Raw genomic sequence first — 17,327 nt, forward strand, 5'->3', positions numbered from 1 at the left:
TGGAGTGCAGTGCCAGTGATGCCCATCTCAGAAAGTCTGTACAGCAGGATCTGGTGGTTAACCGTGTCAAACGCTGCAGAAAGGCCCAGCAGAATGATGACGGATGACCTGGAAGCCGCTCTGGCAGACTGGAGGACAGTTGTGACTGAAAGAAGGGCAGTCTCTGTGGAGTGGCCAGTCTTGAAGCCCAGCCAGTAGAAATCATCTACTTTTTCCTGTGAAAGCAAGCTGTTTCACCTTTGGCCTAGTTCAGACAAAATCTGAATTTCAAGAATCTGAATTTTAGAAAGTTGTATTTTTGGATCAAAATAATTCAGTTTTATTAAATTCGGCATACAAATAATTCAGATATTATATATTCAACAGCAAAATATTTCTGTTTTATGAAATTCGACACACAAATGTTTCAGATATTTCATATTCAAATTCAGATACTTTTGTCAGCTTTCTAGCTCCATATACAGACCGCATAGTCGAGCGGCAACCATGTCTTCACGTCATGTCACAAAGTTAATACAGTTTTACAGTCAATTTTACATCTAAAAAGTCGAGCAGGGCAGCTTTCAAGAGATATGCAAATTCTGCTTTTAGCCAGCTTGTCCGATTATTTTTCTGATTTGTTTAAACTGGCAATCTGAGACTGCGTCCCCGTTACACTGTTTTGACGTTAGCCTCAGTCAGACTCGTTCACTGGCAGTGTGCACAATGTTGTATTTCACTCAATTATACACCAGAAACGTCAGAGAGGACAGCCTAATGTAGATACGAGCCTGATGAAGATAGCCAGCATCTCGGATTTCTTTCATCGAGCCTGTTTCATTCCTCATTTGCCTGAGAAAGCGACCTCCGTTAGCCAGGCTAATTTTGCCCGATCACTTGGTCAGGCTATTTAAGGGTATCAGGGTCAAGTGACTTTTGTGCATAGACAAGTGAAACGTAAATGTATTTGTCCAGAGGCCAAGAGCCTCAAAAAGTTAATATCAAACTCTACAATCCAGTGGAGATATATGATGACCTGATCGACACTCCAAGTGTAATAGAATGGGGAGAAGTTTCTTCTTTAGCAACCGACATGCGCAGTTGAGCCTGCTTGACAGTTGTGTGACGTAGGGTGATAATTGGTCTATAGGAAGGCAGACGTTGGCGGAACCGCTGAATGTCGATGTGCGCGGGGGGAGTGACGCTGTGTTGTTGTTGTGCGTAACAAGGGACGTTATTAAACGTAGCCGCGGTGTTGTACTACTCTAGTTGTAGTATAATATGGGCAAATCATGATGTAGTGTTTATGTATCTTCTACCAGTGTTTGTATTATATGCTTGCAGTGTCAGACCCTCGCAGCTACACAGGAGTGCTAGTTGCTGTTCTCTTTTTGTTTCTATGTGTGTTTGAATCATTGGTGCCGCTCATAGATTCTCTACTTTATGGCCTGTGTTATGTATGTATGTATGTATGTATGTATGTATGTATGTATAGGTGTAAATGTGAGCCGCAGGCTAGAGTGGACTTATTTTGTTTTTAACTTAATTTCCAGTCCATGTGTTTCCCTTCCCCCTTCACAGCTAATAGCCTCGGTGCTGATAAGGCCATTAGTAACTTACCCATAGCCAGTCTCTGTAGTTTTCTCACTGTAGTAGCCTACAGAGATTGCATTGTGCTTGTAGTTGGAACTCTTAAATGCTTGGTCACGAATCACCTGAGTGTATTGAATATTGTTGTGCATTTAAACACATGTTATTTAGTGTGCACAAGACCACGTGTGTTATAGAGACCTGGCCTGACATCAGTTCTTCTAGTGGCCCATTGCCAAGGTTCCCCAGCCCCCATACTGTGTCCATGTATGTTATTATTATTTTCTTTATCTGGTGACCAACCAACTCCACTGTTGTGCGATATTTATTAATAAAGATAATTTGTATACTTTCTCAAAAATAAACAGTGTAATAGCATTGAGTTCCCCTTGCTCCAAGATGATTTAGTCCACTTCAAGGGGTGGCGTAGTCAACTGGCCTGAGAGGGCACTACACTTGTTGGGATTTACGTTCCGTTGCACGGTTTAGGAGGTTACAAAATGTTTTGGGAAAAAGTGCTTTGTGTGCACAAAGGGAACTCAGTGGTAGCACAACGTCAGCACACGTTAGCAACGACGCATAGATACGAATGCCTAGATGTGCTAGTAAGACTGTTGCATAACAAGTATCTTGTCGTGCCGGGGTGTACTAGCAGCATCATACATTTAATCAATTCAAGACTTGCATGTACAGTAAGTTATGTCACATTAAATAATGTATTTAACGTTTTTTGGGGGTATTTCACCCTGTTCCTTAAAGTCTCCGAATAGGATATGTAACATTGGTTGGGCTAAAAATGGCGTGGGTGCTGTTTTATGATCCCTGATGCATCCTGTGAAAGTTTTCTCCCTTTTTTGGTATGCTCATGAATATATAGATGAGCTGAACGCTGATTGGTTGGTTTACAACGAGTCAAGCTGCCGAGCAAAGACGCAACACAGCCAACAGCACTCACTGAAACATCGAAGGTGGAGACTTGAAATAAAAACGTACAAATGAAACTATTGTCTACACAACACCGTTTTCAACCGATTTACTAGATATCATTTGAAATGATAACGTTAGTTGTTTCCACTTCTGTTTTCGAAGCAAACAGGATCGACTTAGGTGGGTAACGTTAGCACTACAACTTAGCAAACAAACTATCATGATTCAACTCAGCTTCAGTTAGCTCTAGCTATCTTGCAAAACAATTACAAACATGCATCTTGAATTGTAGATTTAAATGACAACACAGGTTATTTACTTGAAAGAAACATGAAATAACGTTAGCCCCATTGCCAATAAACAAAATCATCACACATTCTACCAATGCTAGATACAGGCAGGTACATTAGCATTGCTAATAACTGTTAACGACAACATCATACCACAGCTCGCGGTTGTGATGAACTTAAAGTCGGAACAGCACCTCTTTTCAGCAGCAGCTTCATAGCAAATTCTGCTTTACATTGTCCCAGGTTTTCAAAACTGTCCTCGGTGAAATGGTTCGAGCAAATGTGTCATTGAGGGTCGAACTGCACAGGGATCTTCTCATACTATAGACAAACATCACAGCCCGTCGAGTGTTTGGTTCCTTAGAAGTGTCAGCATATCCTGTACAGCCTGGAACACTGCATTTACAACCGTAGTCCATTTTCCTTGAAAAACGTTCTTCTCTGTAATTCTGTGTAAGTACACAAGGCCCAACTGCGGCCGGTGACTAGTCATGACACGGGTGTGGGGGGGGAGGCAGGGGGTGGGCCCTCGTAGGGCGGGTGTAGCGGTCCCCTGGGGGCGTCATGTTGAATGAAAACATAGTCAGCCGTCTGAAGCCCAGTGGGGATGTGCGACTGAGGGAGGCCATGACAGGAAGTGGGGACAGGTACGAAAAGCCTTGCAGAGTAGACCGCTGGAGAGTAGGAGACCCAAGGAACCGTGTTGCTCGGGACAAAATCCCCTGGAACCCACAGCATTTGTCCATAAACGAGATCCGCAGAAGAGGACTGAGGTCCTTTGGCGCAGTCCTGATGGCCAGCATCACCCATGGGAGCTTGTCGACCCAATTGCTGTCTGTAAGGCTGGCACAGAGGGCAGCCTTCATCGACCTATGAAAACGTTCAGGGTCCGTTAGCCTGCGGGTGATATGCGGTCGTGCAGTGGAGTTTCACGCCAAGGCTCTGTGCGACAGTGTTCCACAGCTCAGACGTGAACTGTGTGCCCAGGTCAGAGGATATGTCTGAAGGAGTGCCGAAACGGGCAACCCAGGTGACGAGAAATGCCTGTGTCATCTCGACAGACATCACTGACGTCAGTGGCACAGCCTCAGGCCAGCAGGTGGTGCTTTCAACCATGGTTAACAGGTATGTGAAACCGTGAGAGGAGGGCAGGGGACCGACCAGGGCTGCATTTCCCAATAACGATGGATTGTAGCTCTTACGAGGGTTCTCTACGATCAAAATAACGATCCATCGTTATTTCTTATGTGCGTTTCTCGAACATGCTCGTAAGGAGAACCATCGTACGTGTCTCTTAAGTTCCACTTAACAAGACGCTGTTTATTGTACTGAAATGTAATTCTTCTGACTTAACTTTAAAGAATTTAAAATTAAAACATTAACCAAAATAATTGACGAATTACGGTACACAAATATTTTTTGTCACTACAGTAAACGTTTCATATGTATTATAAGCTACTTATTTGAGTACTTTTCAATGTAGATTGTATAATGCTACATAAAGGCAAAGACAATAAGGTGAACATGCAAACTGTGCTGCATATGAATTTTACACCGGTGTCAGGACCCTGCAATCAGCGACACAGTATGCTAAATACCAAGAGGAGGTCTTGTAAATTAAGTGGGCTTGTCTCCAAATTGAGGAGAGGAAGTTATTGTTTGAAGAGATGAAGTTCACAAGGCCCTCCATTTCTGTGCTTATTCTTCTGCCCAACCAACAAGGTTGTGTCACATTTAGGTTACCTATAGCCCAAGCATACAATGTTTATTTTAATTGAAGTAAAGGCTGAATTGTGTATTTTATCATTTACATTTAGTCATTTTAGTCATTTACATTTAGTAGACACTCTTATCCAGAGCGACTTACAGTAAGTACAGGGACATTCCCCCCGAGGCAAGTAAGGTCAAGTGCCTTGCCCAAGGACACAATGTCATTTGGTATGGCCAGGAATCAATCTGGCAACCTTCTGATTAATAGCCCGACTCCCTAACCGCTCAGCCATCTGACCCCTATCATATATTCAGTGTTGCCTGTCCCATCCTTACATATTTTAGTTTTTTCAACTTATAGATCCATGTGAGGAGCAGGGACAACAAACTCCAATAAAACCACTATTTCTCAAATTACTTGTGCCTTGGTTTTTAACTCTTCTTGGTACTCCACTTTCCATAGGCAAATATACACATACATATACACTACTTGATTGAACTACAAGGTTAAAAACCATGCATATAAATATGGTATCACCATATCTCCAATTATACTCATTATGAGTGTAAGATATGTCAGATGACATCATGATGCTCCTGAACCTCGTAGAAGCAGACCTGCAGAGGCTAATAAGGAAGCCCATATAATTCTAATAAACATCTTCAATGTTCAATTGTTGTTGTGTTATTGCACTCTTAAAAGCATTTCGTTAATGCATTTCTAGTTACAATTGCAGTTTACAACAGCCATATTTCAATGTTATAGTATTTTGAATAACCTTTGTTTATTGCATGCGCCAAACCCACCAAATCAAATTATTTTGTGTAGCCTCAATTTACTTGAGAATAAACCGGATTCTGATATTTTTTCGGCACTTAAACTTGTATGGTTCACTAACAAATACCCCAGTTCCAGAGTAACTGGTGTAAAAATAGAACCAAAAGAATCTTATTTTCCATCTGAAGTAACTTTCAGCATAATTCTAATGTAGTTTTCATAGTCGGCCACATGTGTCTCCACTGAGTCTCTTTGCTTACGATGCATTTAGCGATCTACGACTGCTCTGGAGCTCTCGTTAATCTACAAGCATTTTCAAGTACCTCTTTAGCTACGATGGCTTCAGGAAACAGCCCATAAAACTAAGATCCATCGTACCATGGACTCTGCGATCAACTTAAGCTACGCGTTTGGGAAACGCACCCCAGACCCACTTTTACATTGCCAAAACGTCTCTCCGGAACCAGGAACAACTCTAATGGGGCTTTAGTGGTACTTTGGCCCGTTGGCACTCAACGCAGTATCAGGCTAGGTCTGATGCACAAGCGCAGAATGCAGGTGAAATGTTCAACAAGTTCATTGATGCTGAGTTTTCCTCGAAACAGAGCAGGCAATATAATCAACAAAGGGTAATCCACACAGGAAACAAAAACAATGACATTTTGTATCTGGCTACTGTGAGCTTCACAGAGCAGAACAGTCAGTATAGTCCACAATAATCCACGGCAGCATAGTTGTCACCTACTTCAGTTCACGTGCGCTCACGAGAATCCATGAATCCATCCATTAAATAGGAAGTCAGTCAAAGGTGAAAGGGGTGTCCTAAGATATGCGTCGCCCTCTGTAGGAATGGCGTACATGCTCAAACGTGACACACAGGTGTTAGCCCAGACCCTAACGTCCTTCTTGAGCAGGGGCATCGTTAGACCCTTTTTGCTGGGGCACGTGCCCCAGTATAAATCTACTGTGCCCTAGTAAAATCTAAAGTTTGAGTTTTAACAATGTACTTTATTAGTCAGTGCATTCATTTAGATTGATAATCCCGAAATAAATAAATGCAGTATCCCAATCAACGCTTGTAAAAGTGTTTAACCGAAAACACAAACTGATGCACACAGAATTCCATGTCAGGGCGCTCTTCTGAGCTTGTCAAATAGCCACAGCAGCACGCACACACAAGTGTCATACTCCGCACGTCAGAATTGAGGTAGGCTAAGAAAACATTACAAAACTAAAGAGTTTCTAAATGATAGGCCTACCGATCATTTTATTTAGACTAAAACATAACAATATTACATGAAGCTGAAAAAAATGTGCGCGCTCGCATTAACTATTGATGTCCCTGCCAAAGCTGATATCAAACTTGCATCCCTGAACTGTTGTATAGTGAGTTTCTATAGCCTGGCAGTGCATTGTGCGCAGCAAGCTTGAAAGAAAAAAAAGGGATATGAATAGGGGCCTGTGCCCCAGTAGGGCTTTATGTCTAACAACACCTCAAGAATCTTGAGGCCGTGCCAAACAAACTTTGCTGCAACTCTATGTGACGCATTTGAACCTGGGTGGGAGAGACCATGGATGGCATAAAAAACTTGCTGTCACACAGAAGTGTGGTGCCTACATCGCCAAAAACCACGTCCTCAATATGCAGCCCAGTAGTCGAGGTCCTCAGGAGCTGCACGTCCGGGTCTGTGGTCTGATCCTTTGCTGTAGGGTCGTACTCCAAACCAAGATGGACTGCCGCTGCCAGAGGCTGTGACACAGTCCGCCAAGTGGTTGTTCTTACCTGGAATGTGCTGCAAGTCCGTAGTGAACTCAGAAATGTGGGACAGATGATGTTGCTGGCGGGCGGACCACGGCTCAGCCACCTTGGTCATGGCAAAAGCTTGTGGTCCACAAAAGCAGTGAATTGTCGACCTTCCAGCAGGGAACAAAAGTTTCTGATGGCGAGGTAGAGACCCAGAAGCTCCCGGTCGAAAGTGCTGTACTTCCGCTCACTGGGGTGCAACTGACGGCTAAAGAACGCCAGTGGCTGCCAGGCCCCGCCAACCCACTGCTCGTAGACAGCACCGACAGCGTATTCCGAGGCGCAGAGGTGGTGGCGATGGAGGCTGTAGGAGAAGGATGCGCCAGCATGGTGGCGTCAGCCAGGGGTGCCTTATTGGCAGCAAAAGCCTTGTCCCTGCCCTCAATTCAGTCCACAACGTGCTGGGGTTTACCTTTCAAGGCCTCGTGCAAGGGCCGCATGAGCTGAGCGGCTTGAGGAATGAAGTGGTGGTAAAAGTTCACCATGCCGAGGAACTCTTGCAGGGACTTGAAAGTGAGTGGGCGTGGGAACTGTGTGACCGCCTCCATCTTAGGAGCGACGTGCGCGTAAACAAGCGCACACAAGCCACACAATTTCCCTGACTCGCCCGGAAACATTTCTCCAACAGTCAGTGATTGTGGTGTTGGCTAGTGCAGCTCTAACTTGGGAAGGCAGCTGATGCAGGGAAAGCTGTACGAACAGAAAATTGGGTCTGTGCTCACCCAAGAGATCCAGCATACGGTCCATGAGCTCGGACGGGTTGCTGTCACCCAGTCCTTGAAGGGAGAAAAGCCTGCTGGCCCTTTCAGCATCCAACAGTTCAAATGTTTTCAACAGGTGTGCTTTGAGTGCAGTACACTTCTCAGTTGTCGGAGGATTTTTAAGAAGGCCCACCACCCTGGATGCCATTGAATTTCCGTGAGCCGACACAACGTAGTAGTACTGTCTTGTATCCGCATACTGATACACTTGTGGGTATGTTTTCAAATATATACATATAGAAAACACAGGAATCAGCTTTCAAAGTCTGCTGCTAGCAACAAACTAAAGTAGCATTTCACATTAGTAACATAGTCACTAATGATACTGTGGGCTCTATTACAAAGTCTAATTTTGCAATACTACCTCGTTTGATGTGAGATACTGAGCTCTCTCTGTTCAGTATAACAAAACTAGAACCAACATAGTGCCATCGCACTATGTTGTCACAAAATGTCACAAAATCTGCAAAATGCGTCGAACTGGAAGGAATTATTTTCTTACAGCGTATGAAAGGAGTGTATCATGTAAAGAAAACACCATTGGTGAGCTGTCCCTGACACTAGTACCACATTTAAGAAAAAAAGTCCTACATAAAGAGGAATGTTGGTTGTTTATAGGACTTGGTGAACTTATTCACAATTAGTACTAGCTCCAGCGAAGGGATATTATGTTCGGGACAATCTGACCTGCTACAATAAGTGGAAATGTTCTACACCACACATACAATATGGGAGAGATTAAGAGCTTGCACGGGGATCATGAAGGAAATTACAAAGATGGAGCAGCCTCAGACAGTGCGAAATTATTTAGACAGATTAACAATATGAAAAACTGATTAGGATTTAGAATTTTGAGAGGGAGGACAGGATGTAGTTTTGATATGATATCTAGTTAGCCATTCTGTTATACAACAGTAAAATTGCAGTAAGTAAAAAATATAAATACATTTGTAAAATCAGTCAGTTGTTGTGCACTAATGCAATAAAAAGTCAGAAAAGTCCTTCAAAAGTTATGAGAAAATATAGGAACTAATGGGAAATCACTATGAATATGAGTGGCACAATGTGATTAAAACCATTAGATTGCAGCAGAAAAAAATATTTTAATCAATGTTGATATTTTACTTAGAGTTTGCTTTCTTCACTACATTACTGTGATAAAACGAACCCTTTGATCCTTTATCTTATGTCCAAATTCCATGTTGCAATTTGAGGTGGTTTGGCAATTGATTAATTAATTAAAAATAACACCATTCAGCCATTTGTTCACTCATTCACAAATATGCACAGCCCCACATCAGTTTTTTAGTCCTCCTTAAAATGTATATTTCTATGTCTATATAAAATATTTTTTTGGCACCTAAAAATCTAGGAATAAGAGCTGATAGAAAATTATCTTAAAAATTCCTAGCAGGTGAACTGTTGTTTGTTTTATACATATTATGAGACAAATTCATACAGATTCCCCAGATTCCATAGATCCACTTACCAATTCTTAGGACTTGCTGCGAACTCAGACAAAACTCCACGATGAAGTAGAACAGGGAAAATAAATGTCCTTTCCTATTCGCCATGGTACTAAATTCAAGATCAGATTTCACATTGATATATTTTCTTCATCTAATTCATGCTGATAAAGTCTTTGTGTCCGTAATTAAAAAAATCTGTAATCCAGTCCACATCTCTCCGTCGCACATCATCTTACAATTGTAGCACAGTTTTACCATGCAAAAATGACACGTGTAAAGAGTACGGTCCCCAATAGAATGAGTATCTATAGTATATATTCAAAGTACAATTTTTCCCTGTCATTATTTGAATTGTGATAGAAATTGTGCGAGCCGTGCGCAGCCAGTGAGTCTCTCTTGTGCACACGCTTAATTGAGGTCAGCGCCGAGCGGCTGATCCTCAAACATGGATACATTCTGAAGATTAACTTCAAATCTGGCAACATTCGACCTCGACAATGTCTTTGCTTTGGTACACCGAGGAATGATTAAATCTTTGCTTTAGCACCAGTGGAAACGCAGATCTAATCTCTATGGTAAGAAGCGCTCCCAGAAGATTAACCATCTCCCAAACTGTTTATTTTCTAAAGTATGATAAAACCATTCCGTGCATTACCTCTTTCTCACAGTTTAACTTATACTCTCCACACTTCTTTAAGGATGCATGTTATTTATTTATTTTATAATAAAAATCATCCAGTAGAGTATGGTTGTTCCCAATTTTTATATAAAGTTCAACTAACTCTACAAGGGGCTTTCATTCTCATATATTTATTGTTGTTTTTAAATGGATAGGTATCGGGGAGGGATCTTTCTATATTTGAGATTGTATGTTTTCTGTAATGCCTCAGCAGTCCTTTGCTACATTATCCAATCCATCAAGTAATTTTTCATAACCATGACGAAAACCTTCTGTTTAACTGATGAAAGTAAGTGTTTTTACTCAGATACATTGCATTTACAGCTAGACAGAATAGTGTTCATTTGTCCTTTTTTAACAGGCTTGATGCTTGCCATACATGGCACTATAATACTGTGGGGGGCATTTTCCTCGCATGGTTGGGTTCAGTTGTGCCCTTGGAGGAAAGGGTAACTGCAGATACGACCTTTGATTGAATATATTAATTCTCTATGAAACATTTCTCACCTGATGGGAGTGCGCTTTCAGGATGACAGTGCCCCCATCCACAGGGGACAGGGGCGTGAAGAAGAACATAAATAATACAATTTGAATGGGGGTAACATAGCTTGGATGTTTTGTATCCTTGTTTGCATGGTAGGCAGAGGGATTGTGGTGCTGTTTTGTTGAAAGCAGGAAGGGGATGTCTGGGATGAGCAGGTGGTTGCTGGTGGGGTGAATGCCCCAATGATAGGAACTGGAAGGGGAGGGGTTAAAGTAATTCTGGTGGATGTGGTTAAAAAATTATTATTGTTTTCACATTATTGTATGTTTTGATGGAAACATTGGACACGCATGTTGGATTCAGCATGTTGTGTTAAAGTTTTTCAATAGGACCACTGCTTGTGTGATTAGAAAACCAGAGCTGGGTAATGGCTTTCCAAGTTGCAATACGAATAACGCCAATCTTATATGAAATATAAACAAACATGATTGAAATTCCAAAGCTAGGTTGACCAAATTCCTTGAAGTCCAACAAGGGACACGGACAACGAAGGGGGGTCACATTTGATGATATGCGCAAAAGTTAACTTGGGATCGTACACTTCCTTAATCAGGAATCCGAAGAGGGTCAGATGGCTGAGCGGTTAGCGAATCGGGCTAGCAGGAAGGGGATGTCTGGGATGAGCAGGTGGTTGCTGGTGGGGTGAATGCCCCAATGATACGAACTGGAAGGGGAGGGGTTAAAGTAATTCTGGTGGATGTGGTTAAAAAATTATTATTGTTTTCACATTATTGTATGTTTTGATGGAAACATTGGACACGCATGTTGGATTCAGCATGTTGTGTTAAAGTTTTTCAATAGGACCACTGCTTGTGTGATTAGAAAACCAGAGCTGGGTAATGGCTTTCCAAGTTGCAATACGAATAACGCCAATCTTATATGAAATATAAACAAACATGATTGAAATTCCAAAGCTAGGTTGACCAAATTCCTTGAAGTCCAACAAGGGACACGGACAACGAACACGACTGTGTTAAATGACGTTGTGTCCTTGAGAGCAAGGCATTTCACCCTACTGGCCTCGGGGGGGAATGTCCCTGTACTTACTGTAAGTCGCTCTGGATAAGAGTATAATGACTAAATGTAAATTTTATCAGGTTACCCCTGACCTGAAACCATGTCCATGTACCATCAAATTATGTGCAAAAAGGTATCGCTTGCATAAACTTGATCAAACTATTGTTTCTGACTAAATAAAAGTCTGCCATGTCTGGCACACTCTTCTCACTGTCCGTGTGTTTCTTATCTTTGTGTTGGTATGTTGAGTTGTGTTTGTACGCAGGGACATCACTAGAGATTAATGGGTAGGGGGGCTAAGCCTCTTTTAGGGGGTCTGGACTTACTCCCCCATAAGTAGCTAACCAAAACAAGTAGGCCACTGTCACAAGAGCATGTAGCAGCCTATGCTGCAGCAGCCTCCTCTAGGTCCTGGTGCCCAACGAGTAAGAAGTTTAAGATGCGATGGAACTAGTGTCTTTTTCTCTGTCTCAGGATGGAATGGTTGATGAAAAACGAAGAAATCACAGAGAAAATATATTGACTGATATATTTGGCTGATTTGTTTTAGGCTATTGTAGGATGCTGTGCCAGCTATGTTGAAATTTGTGTTGATTTAAACTTTGCTGCCATTCCCATTTCTGTCTTTGAATTTTCACTGTATGTCTTCTACACTGTAAGTAGAAGAAGGAACATTACATCTTAGAAGGTCAATCTGAATATCTAAACATCTATTCAAGCATAGTACAGTCAGAAGTGTTCTCATGTTGTGCCACTGTCTGCTAATTTTACAAGTATAGGAATGGGTGGCGTGGGATGAGAGGATGGTTATAGCTCAGTAGAACAGTATTTGACTATTATTTCATTGCAGATCAAGAGGTCTTAGGTTCAAATTCTTAGCATCTGCTAAATTAATTCATTTATCTGGGTTATATGGTATTAATTACATGTTGACATTTTATATTTAAGGGGGTCTACAGTGTTCTTGTTTGTTTTACTTCCATATGATTGTGATGATAGAGAACCTAGTGAGTTCCTTAGTCAAACTTAATTATCTTATGGATACTTACTTCCCTTGCATAACATGTACCTTACAGTTTACATAATCAGACCTGTACAAGCACTTGTTCTTAGGCGCCATCTGGTGGAAAATAATATTGGTGAATTTAAACAAAAGTATTTACTCTTGACCAATCTTGCATTTTACTGAATTACAAATGTGGGTCTTAAATACTTGCATTCAAGTTATTACATATTTCATTTATCATTAAAATCAATGTCACCTTACAATGATTGTTTTAGAAATTTAGAATTGTTTAAAGCAGGAAAAATGGGCATGCGTAAAAATGACGACTTGACAAGGGGCAAATTGTGATGGCTAGACAATTGGGTCAGAGCATGTCCAAAACTGCAGCTATTGTGGGGTGTTCCCGGTCTGCAGTGGTCAGTACATGTCAAAAGTGGCCCAAGGATGGAAGATCGTTGAATGGCGACAAGGTCATGGGCAGTTAAGGCTCATTGATGCACGTGGGGAGAGAAGGCTGGCCCGCATGGCCTGATCAGACAAGCTACTGTAGCTCAAATTGCTGAAAAAGTTAATGCTGGTTCTAATAGATAGGTGTCAGAACACACAGTGCATCACAATTTGTTGCATATGGGGCTGTGTAGCCACAAACCAGTCAGGGTGCCCATGCTGACATCTGTCCACTGCTGAAAGCACCTACAATGGGCACGTGAGCATCAAAACTGAACCACGGAGCAGTGGAAAAAGGAGGCCTGGTCTGATGAATCACATTTTCTTTTACATCACATGGATGGCCGGGTGCTAAAGAATTTATAAAACATTACAGTACAATTCTAGAACTATAATCATTAGCTGCATCACGGGCACTGTGCACTAGTGAATATAGCAACGGGATCGATGCTCGCACGACTCTATAAAGGATGCATGTATTAAAGTTATGTATTGTGCTTATTAAAGTTATGTCTTATGAACTTAGAAGTGTGCTCAGGCTTAAACATTGTGTCTCACACAGGGTGCGGGAAACAGGCTGTATTTTGTGTCGTTATCTCTCCATTTCAGAAGCAACCTTGAAACCGGGCTGAGACAGCACCCGAGAAGGTGGGACTCGTAGGCAAGAACAACTCCCTACTGCACAGGAGAACAAGCTCAACCCTCTTCTTGTGTTTTTTGTTTTACTGCACTGTTGTTGATTTCCAACTGCTGCATTAAAGCTGATATTATCGGACCTCTGCGACTCCAGACCACTCTTTCTAGAACACATATTTTTGTCATTGTTCAAGTTCAAGTCTTTTATTTGTCAGATGCACAGAAGACAAGACAACGCAAGCACCTGGCATAACATAACATATAAGTACACGGAACAAATTTACATCTATGCTGAGCTTAGATAAGTGAACTTCCTAAATATACAAATAGATAAATAAACGCCTATACTAACCCTAACACAAAAACTTCCTAAATTACAGATAACAATAAATAGTACGCTATACTAACCCTAATGCACAAAAAAAAAAATGTTTCAACCCTATAACCTATTCTAACCTAGGTGGAGTACAGTGCAATAGTGCAAATTTACAGATCAGTGACTATGTCAATGACCAAACAGGAGCCTGGTGGCGAGGTACAGTGAGGTACAGTATTGCAATGTTACTGAAAGAGCAACCAGTAGCTGAAAGTGACAGTGTATAAGTGACTAGTGTGCAGTAAAAATGTCCTTCCCTTACGGAAGGAAAATATATTGCAGTATATTGGAAAATATCATGTGATATATTAGGCAATATATGTCCATATATGGGATGTAATATTTATATTGTACAGAAATACATGGGATAATATATTGATGATAAATATATTACTAATATATTATAAACTATAATATATATTCATGTCATATATTGCAATATATTGCAGAATACAGCAATGATTGGTGTTTTCCATATATTGCAATATATGGAACATTAATATATAATATATGTGGTTATATATCCCAAAATATATGCAATTTATATCCCGCTTTATATGGGAAAATGTATGGGTAATATATGTAAAGATATAGTGTCACATGTATGCTTCATATATGGTAGACTTTATTTTAAATATATGTCAAATTTAATGGAAAGATATATTGTACAATGCATGTGTATATAAATGTGAACATGCCCATACAATGTACAGACATATATGGTGATATTTACATTTAGTCCTTTAGCAGGCGATCTTATCCAGAGTGACTTACAGGTAAGTTATAGTAAGTACAGGGACATACCCCAAGGCAAGTAGGGTGAATTGCCTTGCCCAAGGACACAGCTTCATTTTTGCGGTTCCGGGAATCGAATTGGCAACCTTCTGATTAATAGCCTGATTCCCTAACCGCTCAGCCATCTAGAAGGTATTCTAAGAAGGTTGTCAACGGCATTATTGCGAATGGAATCCCGATTCAAACAGTACCACCTGCTAACTGAAAATGTGCCCCCAAAAACGTAAATACCGTAAGATTGACATTTATTTAGGGGGAAATGGCTAATTCAAAAGAAGTTTGCTGGAAGCGATCATTGTCATATATATTTCAAATATATTTCAAATATTTTTCCATATAATTTTACTTATATTTAAAATATATTCCACAATATATTGAACACATATCTGTACATTTATTTCATGTATATCTTTCCATATAATTAGGATTCCCCCGTCAGGAATAGGCTTTAAGGTGACTTCCGCCTGAAGTACCCTGCAAAGTTTCACCTTAATATGTGAAAATATGACTGAATTTGAGCTGTTTGAGCTTGGACCAAATGTGACTATGATTGCCATAGGAGAAACGTCTTATTTTATTATTCAGTAACTGAACACGGGAAAGTCTAGATCTTGGAATGGCTCAATTGGATGATAATTTGTGCTGGTAAACAAAGGGTTCCAGGTTCAACTCCAGACATAGGCATTTTTTATTTTTTACAAAACAGTTTTTGGTTTTCTGGGTAATCCCTGTGTAACTATGTATTATGTCAATTTTACAATATTTTGACATTTTGAAGGAGGAATTGCCATTTGCCATTGCTGCTTGCAGCTATATTTTTTTACATATAATTCAAATATATTCTACCATATATTAAACATCCATGTGACACTATATCTTTACATATATTACCAATACATTTTCCCATATAAATCGGCATACATTATGGTGGTTTTTATAGATATAAAATTGCACATATTTTGGGATATATAAACACATAAATTATATATTCATGTTGAATATGTTGCAGTATATGGAAAACGGCAATCATTGCTGTATTACATAAATATATTACTAATATATTATAAACTATAATATATATTCATCATCAATATATTATCCCATGTATTTCCGTACAATTCATAAACGTTCATGAAAATATGACATCCCATATATGGACATATATTGCCTAATATATCACATGATATTTTCTAATATACTGCAATATATTTTCCTTCCGTAAGGGCTGTAAGCCCTTTTCGCTGCTTTGATGGCCTTCAGAAGGTCGTAACTGGCCTTCCTGTACTCATCAGGGTCCCCAGAATTAAAGGCGACAGTACGGGCTCTCAGCTTGGCCCGGACCGCGGCATCAACCCAGGGCTTCTGATTTGGGAAAGACCGGACAACCTTCTTGGGGACAACATTGTCAATGCAGTGCTGGATGTAGCTGGAAACAGTGTCTGAGTATTCATCAATGTCCCCATTTGCTGCCTCCTTGAACATCAGCCAGTCAGTGGTGTCAAAGCAGTCCTGGAGGGTCGCCACACAATCGTCACTCCATAGGTGAACTGACCTCTCAACCGGTCTGACCTGTTTGAGCTTTTGTTCATATGCGGGGAGGAGAAGAATGGAGGTGTGCTCAGCCTTCCCAAAAGCAGGGCGGGGAGGGGTTTGTAACTGCCCTTGAATGTTGTATAACAATGGTCAAGGATCTGGTCTCCACGTGTGAAGAAGTCAATGTGCTGATAGTACTTGGGCAGGACTTTCTTCATGTTAGCTCTGTTGAAATCACCAACAACAATGAAGGCTGCCTCTGGGTGCACATTTTCCAGACCATTGATAATCCCATACAGTTCATCCAAAGCAGCGGCCTTGTCTACGTGGGGGGGGATGTAGACTGCACTCATGACGACAAAGGGCCAGCTGCAGTCCGAGCTCGCACTCCGAAAAGTGGAATTAAAGTTCGTAAAATGATCCTTGCCAAGTGACAACTTAATGTCCAGAAGTGTCTGCCGGTCATACTGAATAAACGACAATATAACATTGACAAAACAAGTAACGAACACTAAAATGACAAACAAAAAGCTGGGTTTTTGCGGAGCTCTTGTCGATGCGGCCATCTCTTAGGCGCACCGGAAGCAGAAGCATTGAATACTATAATTACATATTGTTATAGACACAAAGATTTTGAGTCCTTCAGTGCCTGTTCTTTGCTTACCTGGATAACACATGGCACCAGGATGCACATTGGTAACAAGGCAAGCCGTGACAAGCTACCTAAGCATCGTTGCAGACTGTGGTGGAAAATCTGAAGACACTGTGTACTCGAATGGTCAGGATGCCGGATTAATAAATAAATAAAAAATCTGTAGCGTACATTACCTAACCGAACCTTCTGTGATCGATCCACTGAAGGACACATATCGCTAGTGTCGTTTCAGTCGAGTGATACCGACTCAAATACACACCCAGGGTCCTATCTTGCACCCAGCACAATTTACTTTGTACACTGACGCATTTATCATTCCTATGTTTGCACC

At 41.0% G+C, this 17,327-nt stretch overlaps 1 protein-coding gene across 1 annotated transcript in view; it reads right to left on the reverse strand.

The window, feature by feature from the left end:
- LOC124466116 (glutamate receptor ionotropic, kainate 1) overlaps positions 1-11,555 on the reverse strand; it is a 164,242-nt gene extending 152,687 nt beyond the window's left edge. The window contains exon 1 of the mRNA XM_047017796.1: positions 9,329-11,555. Coding sequence (XP_046873752.1) covers positions 9,329-9,413 — 85 coding nt within the window. The 5' untranslated portion in view covers positions 9,414-11,555. The remainder of the gene's footprint in view (positions 1-9,328) is intronic.
- Between the last annotated feature and the right edge of the window lie 5,772 nt (positions 11,556-17,327).

Source organism: Hypomesus transpacificus, unplaced genomic scaffold, assembly GCF_021917145.1.
Source record: "Hypomesus transpacificus isolate Combined female unplaced genomic scaffold, fHypTra1 scaffold_65, whole genome shotgun sequence".
Classification (NCBI taxonomy): Eukaryota; Metazoa; Chordata; class Actinopteri; order Osmeriformes; family Osmeridae; genus Hypomesus; species Hypomesus transpacificus.